Source organism: Leuciscus leuciscus, assembly GCF_965113295.1.
Source record: "Leuciscus leuciscus genome assembly, chromosome: 1".
Classification (NCBI taxonomy): Eukaryota; Metazoa; Chordata; class Actinopteri; order Cypriniformes; family Leuciscidae; genus Leuciscus; species Leuciscus leuciscus.
In genome coordinates this window covers 34250917-34268840 of record NC_138725.1, presented here as the reverse complement: position 1 = coordinate 34268840, position 17924 = coordinate 34250917, and the positions used below count along the sequence as shown (strand labels likewise).

Sequence of the window (17924 nt, the reverse complement as noted above, 5' to 3'; positions counted from 1 at the left end):
GTTGTTTCTGTAACCTAGAGAATAATATTGACCGATCATACAAAGCATGTCTATATTTGTTTTTGAAAATACTTACATAATTTGGTTTTACAAAACATAGTAGATAATTTACCTGAACCAATTCAAAATGAATGATCTCTTTTGTGGCAAAATCTTGAAATGAATATGTACAGTATTTGCTACTGAAACCTGTTGTGAGAAAAAAGCAGAGATGAATTGGTAACTATGTTGTAGGGTTGCCATGTGTCATACAGTATAATCAGAATAATCAGAATAATTTCTATGATAACTCCTGGAGTTATGATGTACATTTCCAGCAAAATGCTTACCTGGACTATCACTTCTAGCATCACCACAGAGCTCAACTTTATGTCCTGAGGCACAAAGTTGCACGAGACATTCCATTAATTTCTCGTGTTGATCTCTGTACGCTTGTTGGATGACTGGTATGAGGTAGATAGATTGCATAGAATAATATTGAGTTTTCTTCGGAATTGGGGTATGAAGAAGCTCAGCCCAATCAGAAATGGTGGTATGGGTGGTTCCTGTGAAAAAAGTGGATGCGCTGATGAGCAGGTTATTTTCTGCCATCCCTCTAATGTCAGGACATGAAGCACAACTTCCAGGGTGATCATTCAAGCATGTCCATAGAACTCGGATTTGGCTGCCATGGGTTACAATCCTTTTGTTTTCCACCGCTGCAAAAACTCCAGTGTTAAATGAACTCTCCTGGGAGTTTATATGGCTCCAGACTCAAGAGTGTTAAAGGGATAGTTCAGGATTTTAGACATGAATCTCTATAGCTTCCCCATAAGCAGTGTGGTGCATTGACCATGACTTACCCCCGACAGCGTCCTGTGAGCCGAGCTCCGGTCCAGTTTTGGTCAAGATGAAATTAGTCCGGCAAGTTTGCTGGGGTCACGGCAATAAAGTTTTTTTCTTCTCAAATCAATATGTGTTCAAAAGAGTGATATATTTGCAGCACAAAACCGCTGTCTATGGAGACGTCAGACCTCGTAATGGCTTGGCACTATTTTCTTCCCCGTCATATCACTGCGCGCTGCCGCTACCTACAGCCAGCTGGGAGCCGCGCACGTGTCACTTTGTTTACAGCTCGTAAAGAGAACGATAACATGTCTGACTACAGCAGCGACGATGACAACATTGACTTCGACACACAGCCAAAAGGATATCTTTACGAACCTGAATAGGAAATCTTTGAAATGTGTGCGGAGAAAGCGCCACATCTTTGTTTGTACAGTCCGGATAGTCACAAGTCCGCACCATTTTCTACAAAGCTTGTACAAACTGATCGCTCTTGGTGAGTAGCTATGTTAGCTCGTTCGTGTAGCTGTTCTGAGCACGTAAACACTGCTGTAAACACTGCCGAACAACTGAAAAAGTGGTGTGCGCCTGCGCAGCTCGCAGCTGGCTGTAGGTAGCGGCAGCGCGCAGTGATATGACAGGGGAGAAAATAGTGCCAAGCCATTACGAGGTCCATAGACAACGTTTTAGGGACGCAAATATATCACTCTTTTGAACACATATTGATTTGAGAAGAAAAAAGCTTTATTGCCGTGACCCCAGCAATCTTGCCGGACTAATTTCATTTTGACCAAAACTGGACCGGAGCTCGGCTCACAGGACGCTGTCGGGGGTAAGTCATGGTCAATGCACCACACTGCTTATGGGGAAGCTATAGAGATTCATGTCTAAAATCCTGAACTATCCCTTTAAAGTGTTAAAATATGAGTGTTAAATTAACACTCAAGAGTGTTAAAGTTAATGAGCTAATTAAGTGATTAATTGAGTGATGATTGACCATTATTGGAGACATCTGATGTTAACAAGCAGAATCACTGAAGAAGAAAATTTATTTTTTTAAAGATACCGTTATGGTGATCGGTGTTTGCTTTAGTCTGACTCTTGACCCTTAAACTGTTAACATTAGATTTTATTTGGCTGTTGTATCTGAGTTATAACTGCCAGATGAACAAAGACAAAAGTTGATCAGGTTGTGTTGGTTATGTTTTGACATAATCATAATTTGACCTGAGTCACTAAACTCAATTAGAGTCTAATCTCTGACTTAAATGTATATTGTTGATTACAGCATCACTGTGATTCTACAGCATAAGATCCAGAATTTTCAAAATAATCTAAAGTTTTTTTTAAAGTTGTTCTGATAAAACAAAATCTTTCTTTTAGGCACACACAGACATCAAGAATCAGTGTATGAATCTCAACAATGGTGACAAAGAGAATATTCAATTAGGGAAAGGAAATTACTAAGACAATTCAGTTCATAATTTATTCATACCGCAATACATGATGGGAGCCATGAATGAGTTTTGATTGGTGGCACCCAGAATGCACTGCAACATGCTTTATTATTGTCACCATTGTTGAGATTCACAGGCTGATTATTGATGTCAGTGTGTCTAAACAAAGTAAATTTCTTTCGGTAATTGTCTTTTGATCAGAACAACTTTCAAGAAATATTTTGGATTATATTGAAAATGCTGATAATCATTTGCTGTAGAATCATAGGGCTGCTGTAATCAACAAGATAGACATAATTCTCTAAATGAGATTTGTGCTTCAGGTTAAATTATGATTATGTCAAAACATAACCAACACCACCTGATCAACTTTTCTCTTTGTTCATCTGGCAATTATAACTCAGATACAACAGCCAAACAAAATCTAAAGTTAATGATTAAGGGTCAAGAGCCCAACTAAAGCAAACACTGATCACCATAATGGTGTCTTAAAAAATGAGATTTTCTCCTTCAGTGATTCTGCTTGTTAAGATTAGGTGTCTTCAATAATGGTCAATCATCACTCAATCAATCACTTAATTATCTCATTAACTTTAACACTCTTGAGTGTTAATTTAACACTCATATTTTAACACTTTAACACTCTTGAGTCTGGAGCCATATAAACTCCCAGGAGAGTTCATTTAACACTGGAGTTTTTGCTGTGTGAGCCACAGGTCTTGCATGTGTTGAACAGTTCTAGTAGTCTGGATTCATTCTCAATCCACTTTCTTTCATGTTCCGGTTCTTTTCCAGAGCCAGAACCTGAACCAGAGCTTGATGTTGGGGTGTGGCTAGATGGCGAAAAACTTGTGTCGGATAAAAGCATTTCCCCAAAGCTTCTGCTCATATCCAACGTTGCCGAATGTTCTTTATCATCCTGTTTGTGAAATTTACAATGTGTATTCGCGCACAGCGCGTGGAATCAGGGCAACAAATTTGGAAATCCACTGTCTCCTCAAAAGAGTCCGTTTGCAAGCAGCAGGTGGTCACCTTATGCGACACACACACACACACACACACACACACACACACACACACACACACACACACAGTAAACCTGTGTTGTTCACTCAGCTGCGCATAATAGCACCGAATTATACTGACCCGCGTTCTGTTTTCTATCATGCGCCGTGCACGTTTGCGATGACGTAATATGCACAAAAACGCACCAGGGTTCGATAGAATCAAGTTGAGTGTGAAACCATACCAACGCTGCTGGCGGCGCCGGGAACAATCGCGCTCGGGCTCATACCGCAGTAAACGAGCCCAGTGTGAAAGCCCCCTAAACTAAACTGCCAGTGTGAAAGCACCCTTAAGGCCCGTACACACCGGGACGAATATCGGCGCGCGTTATTTGCCAGCGTTTTTCAACGCGTTTTTTGTGTTCACACCCAAGCGTTTTTCGCTGACGATGAGCTGAGTGAACATGCAAATTCATTCCCTGACATTAGATGGCGCTTAATGTAAAACAGAAATACAATACCACTCCATAACAGTCTATACTCTGCAATACCACTCCATAACAGTATATACTCTGCAATACCACTCCATAACAGTTCTCTTTTAACAAGATTTTTGTAGTCGCTGTCGCGTTTGTCATATAGTTCTTTATTCCGACACCAACGAGACCAGCAGCTCTACATTCATCTTGCCTTGCATCTTCCTCGTCATTTCTTCCCGGCAGTGTCTTGTAGACGTTACTTGGCGTATATCTTCTTCGCTGTTACGTATGTGTGCTCAGCAAGACCGTTTTGTGTTTGAGCGCCCCCAAGTTGTGTTTTACTGTAACTTCAGAAGCTCCAGACACGTGAGCAAAAGCGCCAATCTCATTGGTCGGATAGTTTTTGACGCGGCGCGTCAAACCAAAAAAACGAACCTGAGGCGTTTATAAACAAATTACGCTTTTACGCGTGGCGTTTTTCGCGTCGGTGTGCACACTCACATTGGCGCCCTTTGTTTAGTCACGAGGCGTTAAACGTCGGCGAATATCGCGCGCGAAATTCGTCCCGGTGTGTACGGGCCTTTAGACTCTCCTGATTTAAGTGCCAGCGTGTTACACCCACTATTAAATCTTATTTTTGGTGCTGAACAAAAAGGTAACAAACAACTGTTGTTGCACCACATCACTGGTAAATTACAACAAAAGTGTACAAGTGTAAATGTGCAAATTTGAATGAATGTTTTTGTGTTTTTATTTTTTCTAAAGGATAAAGAAAGGATAAACAAATAAAGAAAAACAAAGGATTGAACCAATAAAGCTGGTACTTTAACCATCCTTTAATTTACAGACAACAAACCAAAGGATGAGGACTGCAGCATTGCTTGGCCTGCCGTGGTACATGCGAGAGAGTCCTTCAAAATTCATGAAAATATGTGAGGTATTGTAAGGCAAAACAATGAAAAATTAAAATTTAGATCTCTTAATTTGCAGGGGTCTGGGGACTGTAAATTGTTTGTGTAATTGGTTTTAAGTAGGCTAATAGTACCTTGTTTTGTTTGCATTCTATAAAGCCCAGTGACATTGAAGAGGAAGTGATCAAGGGTGTGGTGACAGGAATCCTACTGGTTGTGGAAAATGTGATGGAACCTCAGTCGGCGTTCTACAATGACGTTGTCCTGGTGATTGAGGAAGAAGTGGTAATGCGAGTGATGTACCTAATGCTTTTCTGAACCTGATGGGCCTGGTGTACACATTAAACCTTGAGTACCCAAAGAAATTCAAATTCACTTTTGAAGTGATACAGCGCCTGTTTATTGGTGTTGGATCAGACTCTTGAACTCAAGAGTTCACTCTTTGAAGAGCAAGTTGCTGAGATGAGACAGAAAACAAACAAAATCTTTTCTCCTTCTTGCTACTGTTAAATCGTTGCACTGTTTTAAAGTTTAAGAGCATTGTTATTTTAGATATCATTGTTTTAAGTGTAACATTGGTATTCTTGATTTTCAAACAGACTGTTTTCTTGTTACCTTGTCCTGCTTGCTCTTTCCTTGTCATGTTTCTACGAGTGTGAATTGAAGACACTGTTTTTAAACAGTTTAATCTGTGAAGTTTTTTAACACAGCTTATTGTGAATTCTTCATGTACACTTGTTCCTGCAATGAAAATATCTGATAATGACAAGGAGAGATATTTGTACTATTTTGGGTCTAAGATGGGTCTGTGCAGAAGTTTGCACTTGTTTGTGTGAGCTGTATATATTTGAGGGTTTTTCTTGTGGTGTTTTTTTTATCTTTGCAAGATAATTCTTTGTGTCTGTGTCTTTTGGGTGCAATGCATCTGTTTAAAAATAAATAAATGCTGAGAGTTTCAATTTTGCAGTTGTTGATTTCATTAAAAATCTGGTTCCAGATAGATATCTAGAACTTCTTGTTAAAGCAAGCAATGAAGTCCAGTAAACTCAAATAGTTAAGTTATGATGTTGAGGAAAAATTACTATTTAATGTCAATTAGACTTGGTTAATTGTTGTGAAAACATGAAAAATTAAGTTCAACCAATATGTTTCTCAGTTGACTTAACAAAAAATTATAAATGCTTATTAATTGATACAGTACGTTGGTTCAATTTACTGCAAATTATTTCAACAAATACATACAAGTTGAGTGAACTTAAATAACTGTTTTCTACAGAAGTTGTTCATATCTGGAACAACATATGAATGAGTAAATTATAACAGGATTATTTCATTGAAAAACAACCTGACCCACTCAGTTAGTTTTCACTGGTCAGTCTGGTCTAGTTTGATGGTTTTAAATGGATTTAAGCCACTTTTTTTTCTGCTGCCCAACCAGTAAAATCAGCCATCCAATGATGTTTTTCACCAGGTTGATTTCTAATTGATTACAAATTAAATTGGCCACTGGGAAAATGTCTAATATAGCAATGTCAAATAGCTGTTATTTATAAATAAATTGAAATTATTATTATTATAGAATGTGAAAGTTCTGAATGTTGTGCTTCATTATGACTTTACCGCAGACCATTGGTGTGCTCGCGCGCACGCCGCTGTCAAAGTTCAAAATAGTTTAACTTTTGCCGCTGCGCTCTATGACGATTACCAGCGCAGCCAATAGAAACGGGGCATCCAAACTTGAACTTTGAAAACTCCACCTACTTTGCTCTGGCCAGTGTAGCATAGCGCAAATCGCTTTGTATCTGAAGGGCAACGCTGAACCCAGCGGCCAGTGCTGCGCGTTCCGCGTTCTGCCTGAAAGGTTGGTATGTTGACGGAAGTTGGGGGATTTCAGTTGTTGCGTGATCAGCGGCGGTTTCTTCATTAGGGCGATTGGGCGACGCACCACCAAAGTGTGAAAGGGACTTTTTCAATCACAATCTCATTCAACCACAGAGTTACGCTATAGCAGTCACTCACTGTTCTAGAACTCACTGCCTCTGGATATAGTGCAATCAGCGCCAAGTCACGTTCTGTAGCCTGGCAAGCCAGACCTACATCAAGATGTTAGGTCTGGAAACTCACCATAGACACGGCTCAATCCGAGGGGCGGGATAAACGGCTGTCTTTCAAATTCCCTCTGCACGCAATAGGACAGCACTTCAACCAACCAGAGCGTTTTCCCAACAGCGGAGCTAACGTTAGTTGATAGATTCAACTTTTTCCATATCTGGCTGGCAAAACGACGAACACATCTTCCTTTTTTAAAGAATGACTTAAGTGCTTTTCTTTGCTCTTTTCTCAAAGAAAAACGTAACTCCAAGTCCTCCAGAGTCGCGGACAAAGCCGATTCGAAAGACTGTTCTCCAGCAGCAGCCGTCATTCTTTGTTTTCAAGTCGCAGCCAGGTAACCGTCGCAACTCTGTTGCCATATGTTAAGCCCGCCCCGCCTACTCTATAAGCGACGTGATTGGCCTGACCCAATTTAGGTTTTTGCAGCTCGAAAGTCTATGGAGAGTTGCTAGACTACCCTGGCTGCAAAATACATTTTGCTGCCGCTAGGGTGCGTCTAGATTTCTAGGCTACACGTTCTGTGGAGTACCGCCTCTTTTTGGGCGATTTCACTATGGCCGAAAATCGCCCAGAGTGTTCCCATAGACTTATATTCAAAGTTTTTTTTTTTTCGAACTGCAGGCACTGCAATGCATTCTCGATGGGTTCCGGGAGGGCTCGCACTAACGTGCTTTCGTCATCATACGTAAACTTCACTTGTGCAGCAATTGCTGGAAACAAATATACCTCTAATAATATTTAGCCATAAGCTGAAGTGACATCCAATAATTTCCTCAGTGCATAACTTACATTTCACGGACATATTCTCCATCTGTAAATGTTAGAAAGTCAATATTTCCAGTTTGCTGTCATGAGTGGAAGAGCTTCTGCAAGCTAAACTTCTGTGAACGAGCGCCGCCGCGTGCATGCGCGCCGAACAGACGGAGCGCAATAGAATAGGAGCTCAATTATTCTGACTAAAATATACATTAGCACTAAATTATAAATATATTTAGCTAAAATATTTGTTGTTGAATATTTGTTGTTGTTGGTGAACATAAATGTGCTAGAGAATTTCAAACCTACATGTGTATTTTTATGATATTAGCTTTGTTTTTATTTTAAGTTTAGTAAATGTAACTACTTCTTTAAAAAGCATTATTTAGTTTTTAGATTGTAATGTTGCAATGTTAGAATGTAATGTGATTTGACCCCTTTTTTGGATAGACTGCAGATAGACAGCAAGGTTACACTATGTTTGTTTTTATAACCTTCAATATGAACATTGTTTGTAGGACAATATTGATCAGGATATTAAATATAAAAAATAAAATAAAAAATAGAAAAATAATAATTAAATACCATACATTGCCATTTAGCCCAAAAATGCAGATTTATTTGGCAATTGGCTATTTCCCAACACTACCGGCTGAAGCATTAGCTAAACTTTAGGCTAATGATAGCTACATTATTATCACTGTCAAATTATTTAACAATTAGTCTACATTCAGTCCTGGATTAATAATTCAGTTTGTTGCACACCCCCCCCAAACCCCCAGGAAATGGAAAGATGCCACACTGAAACCAACATCAAGGTTTGACTTTATTAATTAATAAGATACATTTTATTAGTTTGTTTTCAATTATTCAATGTCTATATATATATTTTAAAGTTCAGAATCAGAATTATAGAGTAGAGTAAAATACTGCACACTAAAATTGTACTAACTTTTTATATAATAAATACAACAGGTTAAAACATTTTACAAACTAAATAAATGTAAACATATTACAGCTGTAATTTATAATATGAGGAACAGTCTAGTGTTAAATTCGAATTTACATAGACATGATTTTAATATAATTTACAGAGTTAGGTGTTCTTCAAACTTTTCAAAAATGTAACTTTTTTATTTGCAAATGTATTACCAAAGGTCTGACTGTACAATATATGCAGATAAGAAAACACTTAATTTTATTGGGACTGTGGACTCATCAATAATGTGTAATAACTGTTGTCATATTGTCAAACATGTAAGATGATAAAAATAAAGTAAAATATCCTAATTTAAATAAAGTGCAAAAAACTTCTACAGAAATTTTCCTTAAATGTTTTACAGAAAAAGCTATTTCCTGGATTATTATGATCAAACACCTTTACTGTAAAAAACAACAACAAAACATAAAAAATAAAAAAAAACAGCCAAATGACTGTCAGCAATGCCATACTAAAATCATGAAATGAATGTAAAATATCCTACTTTAAATAAAGACTTTTACAGAAATCTTCATTAAACATTTGAACAGAACACAGTTATTCCAGTCAGTGCTGCCACTGCAACTGGCACCGCCTCATTTCGAGTCTGAATTGTAGCAAACTTAAAGTATAAAAACATTAATGCACAACATTACGTTTGGTTGGTAATAGCCTCTACAGTGACAAGCATTAAGTTTGTTCGCATCGATTCATTTTCATTACTATGGAAGCATCTAGGAAGAGAGGTCATTCTGACATGTGGGAAAACTGAATTCTGGTCGCTCCTGATAAGGTATGTGCGCTGGCTGTTAAATATTATTATTAAATATTAGGCTAAAAGTAGAGTTATAGAACTGTGACTGTCAGTAGCCTATAGTAATAGCTGTTTCAAGTCTGTATAAAAACATCAGCCTACTTTATAATTATAGGCCTTTAAGATTAGTGTAGCCATTAGGCTCTTTGAAGACTATAAATGCTTTTTTATTCACAAATAATGATAAAAATATCTCTGAAGGTGAGGTGCTTGCCCTCCTGTCCACTATCTAGCCGGGATAATTTAGATGCAGCCTTGGCACTTCACCAGGCGAGGGCGCTGTTACTGAAGCTTCGAGTAATGAACCCATTTTCAAAACAATTCTTCTAAGTGGTTCAGTGCTTCACCAAAGCTTCATTTACCCATCACTACTTGACCCTTCAGTTTTTAACATCGCTTTTTCTCTGTCTCCTTTAACTGTGTGTCTCTGATACATATTTGTTATGGTAAGAATCCAAGATAAACTCAGATCAGATGATGTTGGTCACTTTCAGTGATGATATTCATCATGTATGATGGTCTAATTTATTGATACCACTTGAAGTCTAAAATCTGATTAAGACAATGAATACAGGTTGTTGATTGTGCATGCCAATACTGCTGCAAAAAAATCCTACAGTACTGTGATAATCAGATAGATTTTATGAAATCATTTTTTTTTGACAGGATTATATAGACTCACACAGACATCAAGAATGAGCCTATGAATTGCAACAATGGTGAAAATGAATTTTTTTTAACTACTATAAAGTCAAAAAAAGGCTTTGTTGTCACAATTGTTGAGATTCATATGTTGCTTCTTGATGTCTCTATACGCCTAAAGAAAAAAAAAACAGCTCAAAACATATTTTGTATTATATATATATATTTCTTTAATTTCAGAATATCAGGTTGTTGTAATATTGATGCCACAATATTACTAGGATCATGTGAAAAATTATGACATTAATCCTACACTTTGTAAAAACTGAAGTCTCTCTCTATATCATGTTATATCAGCTAATATATCGGTGAATCAGATCAACATATGATGACTTTAACATCTGATGAGATGTTCTCTAGCATTCATTGCCATAACAAATGTGTAACAAAAACACAGTTAAAGGAACTGTATGTAAGATTGTGGCCAAAACTGGTACTGCAATCACTTTCAAATGACTGTAGAGCGGTGTATCATTATTGAAGACACCTGATGTTAAAGCTGCATTCCGTAGCTTTTTTTGAGTTAAAAATCAACGAAAATAATTATAAAAAAAAAAAAACACATTCAGCCAGTGTTCAAAACGATCTACTTGCCTTAGCTCGATTCAAAACGGTTGGCTTGTAATAATGATTTTATTTTCAGTGGTTCGAATCGGTTTTCCCGGGAAATTCGAGCATGGCTTGGCGTCTTTACGTCACATCCGTACATATAAGGATTGAGTCCCGGCTCCTTTGCTAATGCGGGTGGAATCATGGCTGATCCCGAAAGGTCCAAACGCCAGTCACCAGCGACATGCGGAGAACTACCCGTAGTAAAGAAGAAAAGAGTTCGTACTTCGGAGTGGTTAATGAAAAAAAGAGAAAGCGACCGGGCTCATGCAAAAACCAGAGTTAACATCGGCAGGGCGTTTGAAAGATGGCGTGAACTCTTTTCTTCTGGACGGGTAAGAAATTTGAATAGTTCAATCTTCAATTGTGTAACAGTGTACCACAAATGTTTGTTTAATTCACACAGTTTTTGAGTTTCCTTTGTTGTGCCTTTCTCGTTTTGCTAGTATGGTAAATATGAATTATTTTGTGCTAGATATGAGAGGGAACAGTTCACCTCTACTCCAAGAAAAACAAACCCGCCTTTGGTTTCAAGTATTGAAGCTGACTCTGATCGGTAAAGTATAGTTTTTCTGTAATATGATGTCAGCGGATTAGTTGTATTAACGTGATGTAAAACACGCCATTACAGGGTTTCGGTTCATACACCGTTTATTTCATACTAGCACTATTCATAGTGCTGATTTGATATAAATATAGCCATGGTGCTATGAAATAAACGGTGTATATTAAATTAATTTGTTTAATGAAAAAATGTTTTACATAATATAACTAATCCGCTAAAATCCGACTTCTTGTTTGTAGCCTTTATGGTAACTTCGCTACTAGGGATGGGCATGATTAATCGACGATCGATAATTGATCGTTAAGAATTTCGTCGATCACGTTTATTTGTTATCGATTAAACTAATGCAGGTTGCGTTGCGTAGTGTGAGTCTTGAAGCAATGGAATTAATTTTAGCGCGGAGGTACCTGTGCATCCCGGCAACGTCAGTCCCCTCAGAGCGGGTGTTTTCGGCGGCTGGACTGGCTGTCACCAGGTTGCGGTCGCGTCTGATCCCAGATCATGTCAACATGCTTATCTTTCTCAACAGAAATCAGTAGACTGGTGCAGAAGTTCTATGGGAACTTCATGCGTTTTCTCAGATCGGATAGCTATCTGATTTATCAAAACGATTCCATTTACACCTGGTCACATAAATGTGTTTTTGCAAAACGGATATAAATCCGATCTTGAATTCCCGCGCTATATGCATATTTAAATTGTTGCACGTCATCGAAAGCAACTGATATGAGCTGCATTTTATTGATCATCAGCGAAAATTTCTAAATCAAAGACCGCAACAAGATATTGCGGCAACAGCCCTGGTAAGATCATTTCGGTTCTTTACTTTTAATGAAGATGATTGTGTGTTGATGAATGACTTTCACTTTGATTTGCGATAGTTTGCACGTTGGCTTGATGAATAGATGCTCATCTGTGGTGATGCGTGTTGAAGTAGCGTCGTCATATCTGGATATAACATGACATATAGCCTATAACACGCTCTCACACGTTTATTTCTTATCATTTTTGGGATAAGTCAAATTTGCATATGTGGTTTCAACAACCAGATGCATTTACACTTGTCCAGTTTCGTCTGGAATGCGTCTCAGATCTCCTCCTGAAGTGGTTTGAACGATCGGATTTAAATCCGTCTCGAATGCGTTTCGGAGGGCATTTAGATTTGGTCTTTTCACGACCGGATAGCTATCCGATCACAGAAAACGGATGAAGTGGCCATGGGTCTCTGTTTAAGAACACCGGCTCGCAGCTGCAGGTTCCGCTGGTTTAGAGCACCGCAGGAATCTTCAAGTCTACCGAACGTCCAGTTTCACTGCCACAAGTTGATCTTCTTGTAATAAAGATCTCATCGAGGACAAACAAACTGTATTTTTGTATTTTCATTGCATTTTTAATTTATAAAAAGTTAAAGAAATAATGAATTTCAATATAAAAATATTAATGATTAATCGATAGTCGATCGTTAATTCTCCCGACGATCGACTAAGAAAATGTAATCGAATGCCCATCCCTATTCGCTACAATATAATATGCTGTTACTATCACATCATATTCCGTGAAAATCGTTCTGCTTGTCAAACTATCAAAAAGTGTCATCCGTGATTCTGAGTGACAGTTGCCGCACCGACGCTATGATTGACAGCAACACGCTCTCCACAAAACACAGTGTTCATCCGCGCAGGTTTCACGCCGGAGCACAAACCACGTCAATTTGATTATTACGCGAATAACTGCAATTGCATATTTTGAACGGAGATGGCGACAAAGAGGGAAAACCTCCGGACTGCAGCTTTAACAAGCAGAATCACTGAAGGAGAAAATCTCAAATTGTAAGCAAGCGGCAACATTCTGATCTGAAAAATGAAGCCTACCCGGCCGGAAGTGCGAAAAACTGCAATACATCGAAAATCCGCTAGAGGGAGGTCCCAAAAGGGAGCAAATGTCCATAGCCCCCATGTTAAAATGTCCGTTTTCACAGCATAAATTCATGTTTTTACAGGTTGGTCCCATGGACTTTTATTGTATTTTTCGATAGCTTCCGAGTGCCTGACAACTGTGAGGGGGGTGAATTTTTTTCTAACTCGTTAGTTTAGATCGTATTTAGATATAAAATGTATGACAATAAGGGCGTGGTTAACTTTGATTGACAGCTTGATTGACAGCTGACAAGGCAGCGCCACGGAGAATGACAACATAAGAAGCGCCATTTTTTAATACAGTTGACATATAATACTACTGTTTCTGTATCATGAAATGTCGTTTTAAGAGTTTTTCAGGCGAGAATGTAGTTGTTTAAAGCTCAAATCTGTGGTTTATTTAATGATTTAGGAAAATTTTATCCAGTTGATCCAGCGATGACCGGGCGCTCGGCGTTCACGTACCCCGCCTGGAGCAGCCTTTCATCGGCTAGTCGTTCTGAGGTTTGCCGCCAATGCCGGACTCTGGAGTCTCTGTAGTGGTTAAACATGAGATATAATTCGTCTTTTTGGTCTCGTGAATCTATAATTTTTTCCCTGGGCAATCGTTTTGGCTGAGGGGAAGTTTCATAACTTTATAAGCTATTTAACTTTACCGATGTATGGTTAGACTAGAGCGCTGACTTTGTATGTTTGACTTAATTGTTTGCTTTATTTGTATAGCTTCTTATACCTTTTACTTATACTTTTATAATGGCTAATATTGATAAAACTGAAATTTAACAAAAAGAGACTGGGTTGAGTTTTGTCATTTTAATACAACGAAGATGATCTGTAATGTTGTTTACTGCAAAATCTGTTGTTTAGTACAAATGCACATATTGCCTGGACCATAAAATGTTTAATATTTTTTTATTATATTTAAAATGAAAAGAGGCAGGTTTGTGTTTTATATTTTGTTTTTTCATAAATAGGCAAAACGTTATGTGCAGTTGAATATAATCAATATGCGTTGCCTGAACCACATTTGTGTGGCTATAATGTTTAAGATTTCTTTAAATGAAAACGAAAAGAGTTAGTATGGTGTTTTATAACATATTTCGTTGCCTAAAATATACACAGAGATAACCGAAGTAGCAGAGCGAGCTGAGTGACGCGCGATGCGTTAGAAGGTGGGCGGAGTTAGGATTTCCCAAGATTTTCCAAGATGGCGCCGCCCATACCCCCCATAAACGGCTTCAAACCCGTTCTTCAGAAAGTCTATGGGTGACGTCACAGACGCTTTGTCCATATTTTTTACAGTCTATGATTGTAAAGCCACCGTTATGGCAATCAGTGTTTGCTTTAGTTGGGCTCTTGACCCTTATATATTCACTTTAAATTTTGTTTGTCTGCTGTTATTGATTTATAACAGTCAAATGAGCAAAGAAAAGTGGGATCTGATAGTGTTGGTTATGTTTTGACGTAATCATACTGTGATCTGAAAAATTAAACTTATTGAGATAGTTTGGTTTAACTTGTTAGCAGCAGCTTTGTGATTTTACAGCATGTGATTATCAGTATTTTTCTTATAATCCAAAATATTTAATAAACATTGTTCTGATCAAAACACTTTCAAATGAATTTTTTTAGAAACACAGACATCAATAATCAGCCTGTGAATCTCAACAATGGTGACAATAATAAAGCATGTTGCAGTGGCTGCCACCAATCACAACTCATTTGTTTTTGGATTTTGGATTTTGATGTGTCTTTGCTAAAATGCTAACGGTATTCCACGAGTCAGAATAATTGGATACCTTTATAATAATTTCAAGGAATATAATAAAAAGGACATAATTATTAGGCTAGGAAGATTGTAGGCTAATGGATCCTGCAGCCATTAACCAAGTTGTCAGAGAGATGTTTTCTTTAGATTTGTCCACTGCAGTTCAAAAGCAGGGTCAGTATGCTTTTAAAAAAAAATAATAATAAAAAATGTTTGTCTGCTGTTATTGATTTATAACAGTCAAATGAGCAAAGAAAAGTGGGATCTGATAGTGTTGGTTATGTTTTGACGTAATCATACTGTGATCTGAAAAATTAAACTTATTGAGATAGTTTGGTTTAACTTGTTAGCAGCAACTTTGTGATTTTACAGCATGTGATTATCAGTATTTTTCTTATAATCCAAAATATTTAATAAACATTGTTCTGATCAAAACACTTTCAAATGAGTTTTTTTAGAAACACAGACATCAATAATCAGCCTGTGAATCTCAACAATGGTGACACTAATAAAGCATGTTGCAGTGGCTGCCACCAATCACAACTCATTAATGGCTCCCATTATGCATTGCGGTATGAATAAATTATGATCTGAATTGTCTATGTAATTTACTTTTCCTAATTGAATATTCTGCTCGTCACCATTGTTGAGACGCATAGACTGAATCTTGACGTCTGCGTGTGCCTAAAAGAAAGATTTTTTTTTTTTTTTTACAACTTTTAAGAAATCCTTTGTATTATATCTAAAATTCTGGATATTTATGCAGATTCACAGTTATGCTGTAACCAACAACATATATCTAAGTCAGAAATAAGAGTTCAGTGATCAAGTTCAAATGATGATTGTCATAATATAACCAACACCATCAGATCACTTTTTCTCTTTGTTCATCTGGCAGCCAAACAAAATCTAAAGTTAATAATTTAAGGGTCAAGAGCCCAACTAAAGCAAACAATGATCGCCATAACGGTGGCTTACAATTTTAGATTTTCTCCTTCAGTGATTCTTCAGGTGTCTTCAATAATGATCAATCATCACTCAATTAATCACTTAATTATCTCATTAACTTAAACACTCTTGAGTGTGGACTCATACACTCCCAGGAGTGTTAATTTAACACTGGAGTTTTTGCTGTGTACAAAGAGCCTAGTTAACTGACAAGCTGAGCCATATCGCATTAATTATCGCTGGCGATACGTCCGCGATATTGATGCGATATGGCTCAGCTTGTCAGTTAACTACGGCTCTTTGTAGTAAATGCCGCTCCATCTGAAAGCAGGTGATGGTGATTTACTACTAATCAAGGAACCGGCTTTACTGACGAGATGCGCATAACAATATCGCGATTTAAATCGCCCAGCCCTAATGATACATGTCAAATTGTCTCATATTTGTCTTCTGTTCTCATCAAACTCTTCCTGTTAGCTGGCATAATGATATGACGCAGCACCTGAAAATAGTCCCCAGCTGGTAACTTCTTCCAACGTGACCGGGACTAAGTTTGTCTAACCTATTAGACCTATTTTCAGGCGCTGCGTCATATCATTACGCCTCCTGCACCCATGGTACGGCTGCACAGTTCCTTGATTATTACGCCGGAATGAGAGTAGTTCCTAGCCATATAGGCTTAGAAAATCGCAACTTTTCATTTTCCGTCGATCTTAGTACACGGTTTAACTACAGAAGAGTCAAGTTTTAAATAGGAAAAATATTGAAACTCTTTATATTGAAACATTTTGAAAGAAATGCTACTGGACTCGTCAGAATCAATGATCTATGCTAAGCTATGCTAAAAGTGGTACCGTCAGACCCGGAGTTCGGCTGAATGGATTCTAAAACGGTAAAACTCAACTGTTTAACTCTGGTGGAGTTGTAAAATGAGCATATTTCCGAAAAAAGTGGAGTATCCCTTTAATGTTAAATGTGAGATTTAGTAGTGATTAATGTTTTGTTATGCTAATTTAGAAGAATTTATGTTAATGTTGGCTTTACACTGTAAAAAAATAAAATCTTAAAAAAGGGGTCAATGATTGTCAGCTACGGCTGCCATACAAAAAAAACGTAAAATTAATGTAAAATATTCTAATTTAAATAAGTGCAAAATACTTTTACAGAAATTTTTATTAATCTTTTTTAACAGAAACACAGTTATTTCACATTAATTTTCTGATTTTTTTTACTGAAAAACATGCAGTTAACTACACGCATGATTTGTTGTGACTATACATCACTGTATCAGCAACTACACAGTTACTGTCTGTTAAATAAATCAACATGCAGCATATCATCAGTGTTTCTTTGCTCATCCTGGACTGAAGCTCAGGCTCTACTCTTCAACACAATGGTGAGACACGAAACACACCATACAGAAACACTTTAAACCCCAACAGAACATTAAACACTACCAGATCTCTCAGGATCTCAGGATCTTCACTTATTACAATCCAGACTTTATTTCTTTCATACTAACATTCTTATTGAGAATTTAACAGAGGTTTAGAAGTTGAAGCTTTATTGAAAATAATAAAGGTTGATGTCACCATGATGGAGATCAGTGTTTGCTTTAGTTGGGCTTTTGACCTTTTCGTGATTAACTTCAGTTTTTCTGTGGCTGCTTTAATTGTGGGTCTTTGATGCATATTAGTTATGGTAGGAATCCAATAGAAACTCAGATCAGATGACGTTGGTCACTTTTTAGTGATAATAATCATCATGTAGTGTCCTGCTTCAGTGATATCTTCTGAAGTTTAAGATCTGATTATGTTGTTAAATATTAGTTGTTAATTTTGCATGGTAATATTACTATAAAGTATGCTGCAGTGCTGTGATACTCAGATTTTATGAAGTCATTATATCGAAAATGTTTTGACAGGATCTCATAGACTCACTCAGACATGAAGTATCAACGTATGAATCACAACAATGGTGACAATGAAAAAAAAATCTGATCAACTCTGAACTTTTATAAAGTCACAAAAAGGCTTTGTTGGTTGTCACCATTGTTGAGATTCATATGTTGATTCTTGA

General features: G+C 37.4%; 1 protein-coding gene and 1 long non-coding RNA gene across 2 annotated transcripts in view; one reads left to right on the top strand and one right to left on the bottom strand.

Annotated features, from left to right (window-relative positions):
- Window positions 1-694, bottom strand: part of LOC309476621 (uncharacterized protein) — a 2375-nt gene extending 1681 nt beyond the window's left edge. The window contains exons 1-3 of the mRNA XM_082139749.1: window positions 330-694; window positions 113-189; window positions 1-14 (exon numbers count right to left, since the gene is read on the bottom strand). The exon at window positions 1-14 is cut by the window's left edge and continues 173 nt beyond it. Coding sequence (XP_081995875.1) covers window positions 1-14; window positions 113-189; window positions 330-591 — 353 coding nt within the window. The 5' untranslated portion in view covers window positions 592-694. The remainder of the gene's footprint in view (window positions 15-112; window positions 190-329) is intronic.
- Window positions 1-14831, top strand: part of LOC309478300 — a 175395-nt gene extending 160564 nt beyond the window's left edge. Inside the window, exon 3 of the long non-coding RNA XR_014198928.1 lies at window positions 14660-14831. This is a non-coding gene — a long non-coding RNA (uncharacterized lncRNA). The remainder of the gene's footprint in view (window positions 1-14659) is intronic.
- The last annotated feature ends 3093 nt before the right edge of the window (window positions 14832-17924 follow it).